Source organism: Tachysurus vachellii, chromosome 3 (genome assembly GCF_030014155.1).
Source record: "Tachysurus vachellii isolate PV-2020 chromosome 3, HZAU_Pvac_v1, whole genome shotgun sequence".
Taxonomy (NCBI): Eukaryota; Metazoa; Chordata; class Actinopteri; order Siluriformes; family Bagridae; genus Tachysurus; species Tachysurus vachellii.
This window is the reverse complement of record NC_083462.1, coordinates 36626512-36639217: the sequence shown is the minus strand read 5'-3', so window position 1 is coordinate 36639217 and position 12706 is coordinate 36626512. Positions and strand designations below refer to the sequence as shown.

General features: G+C 36.9%; 2 protein-coding genes across 2 annotated transcripts in view; both read left to right on the top strand.

Moving 5' to 3' along the window:
- LOC132843565 (histone H2B-like) overlaps positions 1-1384 on the top strand; it is a 48683-nt gene extending 47299 nt beyond the window's left edge. Inside the window, exon 2 of the mRNA XM_060866979.1 lies at positions 1265-1384. Coding sequence (XP_060722962.1) covers positions 1265-1271 — 7 coding nt within the window. The 3' untranslated portion in view covers positions 1272-1384. The remainder of the gene's footprint in view (positions 1-1264) is intronic.
- LOC132843548 (histone H2AX-like) overlaps positions 1-12706 on the top strand; it is an 80139-nt gene that overhangs the window by 52852 nt on the left and 14581 nt on the right. The gene's annotated exons all lie outside the window — the stretch shown is intronic.

The following is a 12706-nucleotide window of genomic DNA, read 5'->3' as shown; positions in this document are numbered from 1 at the left end:
GAAAGCCACAGCTTTTAACTTACTAGTGTATTTTTCTGCTGCAACCTCTCTGTACACACAATGATTCTTCTTCTTCTTCTTCTTATTCTTCTTCTTCTTCTTATTGTTGTTGTTATAAGTCTTAGTAGTAGTAGTAGTAGTAGTAGAATTTAACCCAAGTTATACAAAGTGAGTATTTCAATAAAAATATACAGACCAACACCCAGCAATGTATTGAGGTTAGTAACAGCACTCTGTGGTTGTACAACATTAACCTGCACCGTTTAGATGTAAAACATCCATTTGAGCACATCTGTGGCTTGAGAACTGTATTCTATACTCCTAGGTCCACTACTAGGAGGCCCGATGTTCCCCGTTCGTCTGGGTACATTATAAACCGAGCCCATGTTTAACCCTGATAGTAGATTACAAGCAACACAGAAAGGAATGTAAAGACAACATTCAGGAGTCATTTTATCAGCTGTAAAACACAAAATATTACAGAATCTATGTTTTATAGTCTAAATGTGCTATATTGTCTCCAACACTAATCTCATTCTAAAACTCAGTGTCATTCACAAAGAAAGCTCATTGAAGTCAAAATTCAAATATCAAACGTGGGTCAAAACAAAACGTCACTGTTCTACTTGAAATATTTAGTCGACACCGTCTAGACACAGGACTCACTGTAAATGGGATCATTTGAACAGCTATGTTAGATTACATGTATATACGTAGACGCTGTTTGTTATAGATAAACACGGCAACAGCTGAACAACAGAGTCTGATACACTGTACACTCTGTTGTACTGAAAGCAGAGCAATGAAGTGTGATTCTGATAGTTGTGTGTGACTGCCAGCATCTGGAAACCAACATGTAAACTGGTTATTAATCACTGTGACATGTCAAACAAAGGGTTAATCAAGAATCAGAATTGAAGACAGAACCAAACAATACACAAACAATAAAAGAAAGAAAGAAATCAAAAGCAGTACAGAATGTACAGACAAACTGAAACACGTTATATATACATACATACACACACACAAAGTTAAGTCCATATATATATTTGGACACATGAAAAAAAAAAGAGATGCATTTGAAGAGCAGATGTTCAGCTTTAATTCAAGGGGTTGAACAAAATTATCAAGTAAAAGGTTCAGGAATTGCAACCATTTTTATGCACAGTCCCCACATTTTCAGGGGCTCAAATGTAATTGGACAAATGAATATAATCATGAATAAAATGTTCATTTTTAATATTTTGTTGAAAATCCTTTGCAGGCAATGACTGCCTGAAGTCTGGAGCCCATGGACATCACCAGAGACTGGGTTTCCTCCTTTCTGATGCTTTGCCAGGCCTTAAATGCAGCTGTCTTCAGTTAATGTTTGTTCCTAAGTCTTTCTGCCTTTAGTCATCTACTGTTGTCTTCCGTTGACGGCAAGGCCCTTTTATATTGCTGAGCTCACCATTGCGTTCAATTTTTTCTCAGAATGTACCAAACTGTTGATCTGGCCACTCCTAATGTTCCTGCTATCTCTCTGATGGATTTGTTTTGTTTATGAAGCCTAATGATGGCCTGTTCTCATTGGGCGGATTGAAAGCACACGTCTGCCATTGGATAGAACGCGTTACGTCACCTGATGACTATTGGACGGTTCTCTGTCACGGACACAGTTTGATACCCAAACCGCCCGCCACTATTTTACTGGCGCTCTCAGTAGCACAGCGCTTTTGTTTTCTGTCAGCAACCTATTGTCTCTGTCATTTAGAGCAGGCTTCATTATTATTATTATTATTATTATTATTATTATTATTATTATTATTATTATTATTATTGTCTGTCATCCGTCTTTAAACAAGACCAGTAATTATTAATGTTACATTTTAACGCTTATTTGGGGAATTGTCTTTATAAGTTCACACTCACAGCATTAATAAAAACAAGGATGAAATTGCACTTTTTCAGTAAAAGTGGGTGGCTCTTAAAAGAGCCTTTTTGGGTGGTGAGAAACGCAGCGCTGAGCGAGTTTACTTGGTCTTGATGGCCTTCTCGGTCTTCTTGGGCAGCAGCACGGCCTGAATGTTTGGCAGTACACCTCCCTGAGCGATGGTCACTCCTCCGAGCAGTTTGTTCAGCTCCTCGTCGTTACGCACAGCGAGCTGCAGGTGGCGGGGAATGATACGGGTCTTTTTGTTGTCACGGGCAGCGTTGCCAGCCAACTCGAGGATCTGTGTGTTTGTGTGTGTGTGAGAGAGAGAGAGAGAGAGAGAGAGAGAGAGAAAATGAATGAAATTAAAATAAAAAAGACTAAATGCATATCATTGTAGAGAGAAAATATTTTGTAAACTGATTTATAATCAGTATCTTGATTATTCACTGGTTTTATATCTATAAAGCATATATTAGTACAGAAGAGAGTAAAGACAAATGCACATGGATTTAAAATGTAAACTGTCCAATTGTCCCTAGTTGTTCATACGTTTATGTGAAGGTGAATGTACAACTCTGTAGCTGCCTAAACACTCGGTACAGAATCCACTAAAGTCATCATGAAGTCATCATTTTGTTTATCATGTTTATCAGAATAGGAAACAGCTGTTTAAGGAAAAAGCCTCAAAAAAAGCCTTTTTAAGCCTCAAGAATAGAAAGGCCAGACTTTGTCCAAAAAAAAACAAAAAAAAAAAACAAATCTAAAACAAAGCCTGATCGGTTCTGGAAAAGCATTCTTTGGACATTTGACACTACCAAAAACCAAACAGATACCAAAAAGTGTAACACTGAAAATAATTTCTCTACACATCATGTCTTTCCTCAAGTCAAGCTGACACTGTACTTCTCTCAGGTTCTCTAAGTAATGTCTGTGGTGTTTCTGCTCTATTCATTTGTGTTTTAGTCCATAAAATAATAAACCAGATTATTTAAGAGTTTTTTTTTCAGTTTTACAGTAGATCCAATATTTGTCTCTTTAATGGATCTTTACTGAGTGAGATGAATTGTCCATGATGGTGAGCAGGAATGTTGAATCAACACAATGGGAAAATCTTCAGTGTTACAGCAGCATGTGATAGCAGCACAAACTTTAAGGAGTAGACGGAGTCTTTAACAGTATATATTAATAACTGCATATCAAGATGCATGCCAAACTGAAACCATAGCTGCTTCAAGATGTCCACTCACTGTGAACAATCCATAATGATGCTTTAAGATATAAAGACACTGCATCTTACAGACTGGCCAAAAACATCCTGCCCTGAGTTATCAGGTAAGCTAAGACACTGTATGGACTGAAGCTGAAACAGATTAACATCCATTACACAGACAACAAAGACTAGCCATGATTGTGGTAAGGTTTTCAGGACATTAAAGAATACAAGCCCCCTCCAGAGTCTACAACCTCTCCATCAATGATGACACGCAATAGAATGTAATCAAAACCATAGATGCTAATCAACTTCAGGAAGGCCAACACCCACAGATAATTTATGGTAGTATTAATAAGGTCAGCAGCATTAAGTTCCTGTATGTATACCTGGTGGATGACCCATGGCTATTGTCAAGAAGTAAGAGCTGTGTGTCTTTTGCTTTATATTATGAACAGTACAATGTATCTATTATTTTTAATTTGTTAATTTGTTGATAATTATTTTATTTTGAACAATTAAGGAAATTAGAAGAGATTAAAGCTTTCTCAATTGCAGAGAACTGCTCAAGCCTTTATTCTGAAAAGTATAAACTACATTTACGGCATTTGGAAGATTCCCTTATCCTGTCTGAGATTCAGTTGACATGGCAAGGATAAAAAACAACCCAAATGCAGGGATAACCAAAACAAAATGATCAATGATAATGAAAAGGAAAAAAAAAAAAGAAAAAAAAAAAAAACACAAAAACAAGAAACAAGGCTAAACAAAGTGGTTACATGATGATTAACAGGCAATTAGTAACAGGTGAGTCCAGATGTAAAACACATGACACAACACGCTCCATGAAGGCCCTCTAAAGTTCCAGCAGGAAATGTTGAAGCAGAGTCCTGACATGTCCAGAGTATTATTTAAAAGTGCTTTGAAGTCTATCAATGAACAGATCAATACCGGTTCAATAAGACACAGACTAAGGATAAACTAGTCTAAAACTTTGTTGGGAGGAAATATAGCATACATACATTTTATCTTATACAAAGTCTGAAATTGGCTGCTACACCCCTGCTCTCCGGAGTGATCTTTGTACCTTTGGTTAATCTTCATTGAGTTTGCTAAACCAATATCTAAATATTTGTGACTGTAACTTAAATGCTATGTTTGTATTATAATGTGTGTTATTTATTACATATACCAGGTAAAGCCACAACACAAACTCCATTTCCCAGCAAACACAGCAGCCTACTAACATCTTTGTCTTTGCTCATGTTTGTGCCCACTGTTTTGCTTTGGATATCCAACCTCTGTTCTTAAACAAAAACATTTTAAAACAAGGGAAAGTAATATTTATTAAGAAGTGGATGGTAGCAGGGATAACAAGAGTACGGGACATTTTATATGAATTCAAAGAGGAGTTTCTTATGGTTTGTTATGGATGCAATGGAAGACACAAAAGAGGAATATGATCAGATAGAACTGAGGGACAAATATAAAATAATCAAAGATTCAAACACCAAAGAAATGGATAAGGAAAATATAACATGGAAGCAGAAAAAGAACAGAAATATGAAAGAGAAGTGTGTGGAAGTGAAACTGGAGAGATTTGAATATTTTATAAGGCATAAAGCAGTATTTCTGAACCAAGATAGAAAGGGAACAAAGTCCAATGTGTAAAGTGTGTCAGGAAAGAGATTAAGAATTTTTACATCTGTTTTTACATTGAAAAGATTTTGAATTGTTAAGTGGTCACCATGCCGTCCGCGGCACACCACCGCTAGGAGATGAGGCTGCATCAAATTCATTGTAACTTTTAAGCATTAAATCCTCGAAATATACGGTCATGTTATACATTGTCTGAAAGCTTAGACTCTCAGGATTTTATTAAGCCCAAAGCATAATATGATTTATAGCAGTCATAAAAATGTAATCACGTTGATAGTCACCTGAACTAGGCGGCCCTAGTTCAGTTTGTTTACTTACCTTTAAACTCTTCCCTTTCTTCACTGGGGTAATATTTTCCAAAACAAATATTTTTCATAAATCCCCGTGTCCAAGGAAATGGAATATCCAAGCCTTTTAATCCAAATCGCTTTGCTCGCCTCACAATAATTACGTTTCTGACCGAAAACTGTAAACAGTAGTTCACTTCCCGTCCATTCTTTCGGCTCTCACGTCTCATTGGAGGCTTAGAAAACTACACTTGAGATAGACAGCTTAGAAGCCAATGATGGCTCTCCATTCTATTCGGAACACCCTCCGTTTGTTTGGCAGTTGTTCCAGCCAGTAGCAATTTCATGATCACTTTTTAGGTGGGTATGTCATGTAGGCGAAAATCATGAAATCTAGGGCCTTTTCATAATTAAACAATGTAAAATTTTAATCAAAGATGTGAGTGGGGATTGGAATGAAAAGGATTTGGAATGGAATAGAATTGTAATGTTAGGTCGAGACAAAAAAGTAAAAACAAAAAGTTTGTAAATTTGAGTATGACGTTAATGAAAAGTGCAATACGGGAGAGAAGAATTGTAGCCAAAAGAGAGACTTTTATTAAAATAAAACAGAATCATATATAAAAATTTATATGTACATTTTAACAGTGAAAATAAGATGGAAAACATTTATGATGTTTTTACACCAAGTGTTTGTTGTGTTTTAAAACAGTTAGTGTGAAATCTGCTGGGTGACGAATTAATGTGTAAATGTAAATACAACTACTTTTGTGTTTGATGTTGGAAATAAGTAAGTAAGTAAGTAAGTAAGTAAGTAAGTAAGTAAGTAAGTAAACAAACAAACAAACAAACAAACAAACAAATAAATAAATAAGAGCGAACGCCAGTTCTCATCTTATCTGGAAAGCAGCAGATTCGGGACTGGTTAGTAGTTTAACAACATATTAATATTCATATATTCAAAAGTTTTGATAGATTTAAACAGTTTAAGTTTAACTGTACAAGTGACCTGATTAAATTCTCTTAAACCTCCTGCCCCTGTCCACCACCCACATCTATTAAAAAATGCTCCTGTATAATTGTTCAAACTGACTTCAGCAAGCTAACTACCTTTATAGTCACTATGATGTTGTGTAAATGAAATGATTAGTGAAGTTCTCTAGGTAGACAACATACAGTACATCTGTCACCAAGCCCTTTATCACTAGATCTGACTAATCACTAGTCTAAGTAGGATTTAGTGTAAATCCAGTAGTCAGGGTTGTGAAAAGTGACTTTTTAATGGACTTGAATATTAGATTGTGGAAATAAACTAAATTCTCATTATCTTAACTCCTTTCAAGATTTTAGTATGGAATTTAAACTGACAGCTATGGTCGCTAGCAGGTTAGCTAACATTAGGCTAATGATTATATTTACATTTAATTCTTCTTCTTCTTCTTCTTCTTCTTCTTCTTCTTCTTCTTCTTCTTCTTCTTCTTATTAGGGGTCAAGCCCCGAAGGGGCGTAGACACCTATTGTTATCGTTAGTTTTCACACCTATTGTTATCGTTATTATTATTATTATTATTATTATTATTATTATTATTATTATTATTATTATTATTCCGTCCGTCATTGAAGTCAAAGGCAGCCCATAGAACCGTACGTAGGAAAGTTATGAAATTTGGCACACATGTAGAGGCCAGTCTTAGAAGTTACTGTAGCAACTTTGGTGTGTCTAGCTCAAACCCTCTAGCAACACCAACAGTCCAAAAACCCAATTTTATGTTGAATCGTAATGCCTAAAGGCAAAATTCTTGCAACATCAGAATCAGAATCAGAATCACAAAGGTCTTTATTGCCAAGTATGTTTAGGCAAAATTCTTGCAAAATCAGAATCAGAACCAGATTCAGAAAGGTCTTTATGAGGGACAAACACAAACTACAAACACATTTACACACACATTTACACACACACACACTTACTCACACTCGCACACTCACATACTCACACACACACACTCTCTCTCACACACACAGACACACAGACACACAGACGCACACAGACACTCACACACACACTCACACAGACACACTCACACACGCACTCACACTCACACTCACACACACACTCACACACACACAGACACACAGACACACACAGACACTCACACACACACTCACACACACACACAGACACACATACACACACACACAGACACTCACACTCACACAGACACACACACTCTCACAGACAAGGAACACACACACTTACACACACACTCGCACACTCACATACTCACACACACTCACATACACACACATTTACACACACACACTCTCTCACACACACTCTCACACACACTCTCACACACACTCACACAGACACAGACACAGACACACACACTCACACACACATACACTTACACACACATTTACACACACAATTACACACAATCGAAAACATACTCACACTCGCACACTCACATACTCACACACACACACTCTCACACACACAGACAAACACACACAGACACACACAGACACTCACACTCACACACACTCACACACACACTCACACAGACACTCACACAGACACACACACACGCACTCACACACACACACACACTCACACAGACACACTCACACACACACAGACACACACATACACTTACACACACATTTACACACACTTACACACAATCGAAAACATACTCACACTCGCACACTCACATACTCACACACACACACTCTCACACACACACAGACAAACACACACAGACACACACAGACACTCACACTCACACACACTCACACACACACTCACACAGACACACACACACGCACTCACACACACACACACACTCACACTCACACACACACACACCCTCTCACACACACACACACAGACACTCACACACACACACACACACACAGACACTCACACACACTCTCAGACACACACACACACACCCTCTCACACACACACACAGACACTCACACACACACACACACACACACACACACACACACACACACACAGACACTCACACTCACACAGACACACACACTCACACAGACGAGGAACACACACTTACACACACATTTACACACACACTCGCACACTCACATACTCACACACACACTCACACACACACATTTACACACACACAGACACTCACACACACACACACACACACACACAGACACTCACACACACACTCAGACACACCCTCTCACACACACACACAGACACTCACACACACACACAGACACACACACTCACACAGACGAGGAACACACACTTACACACACATTTACACACACACTCGCACACTCACATACTCACACACACACTCACATACACACACATTTACACACACACACACTCTCTCACACACACACACTCTCACACACACACACACACACACACTCTCTCACACACACACACTCACACACACACACACACACACACACTTTATTGTCAAGTATGTTTTCACATACGAGGAACACACACACACACACTGACACACACATTGACACACATACACACTCACACTCACACACTCACACTCACACACTCACACACACTCACACACACACAGACACACACACACACACACACACACACACACGGGGTCAAGCCGATCAGATGCGCTCAGAACATGTCGCTGATGAAACATACCAAGTTTCCACACTCGCACACTCACATATTCACTCGCACACTCACATACTCACACACATACTCACATACACACACATTTACACACACACACACACACACACACACACACAGACACACTCACGGACACACAGACACACACACATGCACACTCACACTCACACTCACACAGACACACTCACACGCACACTTTATTGCCAAGTATGTTTTCACATACGTGGAACACACACACACACATTTACACACACACACACACACATTCACACTCGCACACTTACTCACACTCGCACACTCACATACTCACTCGCACACTCACATACACACACTCACTCACACTTACTCGCACACACTCACACTTACACACTCACACTCGCACACTTACTCACACTCACACTTACACACACACTCACACTTACACACACACTCACACACTTACACACACACTAACACACACTCACACTTACACACACACTCACACCTACACACACTTACACACACACATTTTGAATTTTCATGTTAAGTTCAGTATTTTACCAATACAATGCCATATCGCTACGAAACTTGGTATGGTTCATCAGCGACATGTTCTGAGCGCATCTGATCAGCTTGACCCCGGTATCGCTGCTTGCAGCTATATTTATTATTATTATTATTATTATTATTATTATTATTATTATTATTATTATTATTATTATTATTATTATTATTTTTAACACACTTTAATACATTCATTTACTTCAGTTGCATGTTTATCTTTATATATAATTAATACATTTATAATACACTTAATATACTTTATTAATTACATTATTTTTAGTCTGTTGGTTTATTTATTTTATTAAAACTTTGAATAAATATATTTTATTATAATAAAGATAATTTGTTTGGCCTTTTTTAATTACAGTATATTGATTAGTTTATAAAACAGTATGTAAAGGTGAAAAATGTTCTGTAGATACACAGATTTGTTGAAGTTTTGATGAACAGTAGAAGAATTCATGAAGTTGGAAAGCTGAGTTTATTTAATGCTTTTCCATAATACAAAGCAGTGAAAGGAGATTCAGTCACATAGACTGTTGTTGTTCTAACTGTGTGAAGAGGTTTGTAAATGTGAACACAGTAATCATAAATACATGTCACTAACTGTAAAAGAAATTGTACATAAAAAAACAACACCAATCCTTTCCGCCATCTGCTGGTAAAACGATGTTATGACATTAAGTAATGTGTCTAATCTGTTAAACACATATTCTTCTGTAACTGTCTGAACATTTATCCTCCTTTTATACTGAAGTGTCACGTTTACATACTTCCAGGTTACAAAATTCACGTGTCATTCTACAAAACGTGACATTTTCACTTTGTAATCTTCAAAATCTTTATTAAGAGCAAACTTAAAGATATGTTACTCCACCCAGATTACCATATTTTCCCACCTCAGACACAAAATCCTTATTCATATTATTCTTTTTATTCAGGAAAAGGGAGCTTTTTTGTACCACTCTGTTACAGACAAAATGTTCACCATTAAAATAGAAAAAGAAGAAATATATTTTTAAAATCTTTAATCTTTAAAACCTAAAGTTTTCCTTTATTGTAAAATTTCTATGGAAGCTTGTTTCTGCCTCGTTTAAAAATATATATAATATAATATTAATAATAGTAATGATAATAATAATAATAATAATAATAATAATAATAATAATAATAATAATAATAATAATAATAAAAGATAATTCTGACTTTACATCTCATAATTCAGTCTTTTTTCTTTGCAATTCTTGTGATTCTATCCTATTGCTTCATAATATAATGCACCATATATTTTATCATTCTGACATCATTTCTTCCACTTACTGATATTCGATCTTGACCTTTAATCTTTCGATTTTAGATCTTGCTGTATGGTCATGGATAACATTATAGAGTATTAATTTCATTGTGCTAACACAAATAGAGAGATCCTGATTTTACTGTGGAGGCACACTACATAGCCAGAAGCCAGTGCATACAGATTTGGATGGATCATTTTGAACAACTTAAAGAAGATGGACACTTTGTTGACAGCTTTATTGACAAATGTCTCTTTCAGTTTTGCTTCCAGCATTTTATTCAGGTAACACATTTAGTATAATGCCAGAGAATCATTTGTGACCCCACCTGTGAAACCCTGGCTAAAGTCACGTGATCTAATTTAGAGCTTCAAAGAATTCATGACCATAAAAATGACATAAATATGCAATTAGTGATTATTACTGTAAATGATAGAATAAAAACTAAACTATCTGTATATAATACTAAAACTTTTATTTATAACATGAAAAATACTGAAATTAGTGATTTTATAGACACTACACTTTATATTTCTGCACAAATATACATGAACTTGGCTTGTATACATTGACTTTGATTGTCTCTGTATTCATTTTAGACACAGAAACACCTGAAGATTCTTATATCATTCGTTTCAGGAACCTATTTCCTGTCATATGAAAATATAAACAGACCATAATATTAAATCACAATAACAACAATAGGGTCAGTGAAGGCAAGGCAGATATTGTGACTTCTTAATTCAGAGCAGATATTTTTTGTGTTATCACCAACATTTCAGGAACATCTTATCTGTTTTGTAGCTCAACTTCTGACAAGATGAACACACTATTTTAAATACATTTTAAAACTCTTTATTGTCGAATAAATCTATTGTTTACAGAGCCCTAAAAAAACCTAAACGGCCAAAAAATGACCTTAGCTTGGTTTTCTCAGGCAGGCTCACACTTTAGATTATATCACAACTAGACTATTATCACATGAATGCCTTTCAAGCAAACAAAAAACATTTCCCAAATATAGATTATGTTCAAAATAAAATAATTATAATATATTTAAACATTCATTCATTAATTTTCTACCACTTATCCGAACTACCTCGGGTCACGGGGAGCCTGTGCTTATTTCAGGCGTCATAGGGCATCAAGGATACACCCTGGACGTAGTGCCAACCCTTCGCAGGGCACACACACACTCTCATTCACTCACGCAATCACACACTACGGACAATTTTCCAGAGATGCCAATCAACCTACCATGCATGTCTTTGGACCGGGGGAGGAAACCGGAGTACCCGGAGGAAACCCCCGAGGCACGGGGAGAACATGCAAACTCCACACACACAAGGCGGAGGTGGGAATCAAACCACCAACCCTGGAGGTGTGAGGCGAACGTGCTAACTACTAAGCCACCGTGCCCCCCTTTATATCTAAACAAATAAAAAATAATAGATACATTGTACTGCTCAAAATATAAAGCAAAAGACACACAGCTCTTACTTCTTGACAATAGCCATGGGTCATCCACCAGGTATACATACAGGAACTTAATGCTGCTGACCCTATTAATACTACCATAAATTATCTGTGGGTGTTGGCCTTCCTGAAGTTTATTACCATCTATGGTTTTGATTACATTCTATTGCTTGTCATCATTGATGGAGAGGTTGTAGACTCTGGAGGGGGCTTGTATTCTATAATGTCCTGAAAACCTCACCACAAAATGGTGAGTCTTTGTTGTCTGTGTAATGGATGTTAATCTGTTTCAGCTTCAGTCCATACAGTGTCTTAGCTTACCTGATAACTCATGTTTCATGCTTACCTGATAACTGGATGTTTCTGGCCAGTCTGTAAGATGCAGTGTCTTTATATCTTAAAGCATCATTATGGATTGTTCACAGTGAGTGGACATCTCGAGGCAGCTATGGTTTCAGTTTGGCCTGCATCTTGATATGCAGTTATTAATATATACTGTTAAAACTCCATCTACTCCTTAAAGTTTGTGTTGCTATCACATGCTGCTGTAACACTGAAGATTATCCCATTGTGTTGATTCAACATTCCTGCTCTCCATCATGGACAATTCATCTCACAGTAAAGATCCATCAAAGAGACAAATATTGTATCTACTGTAAAACT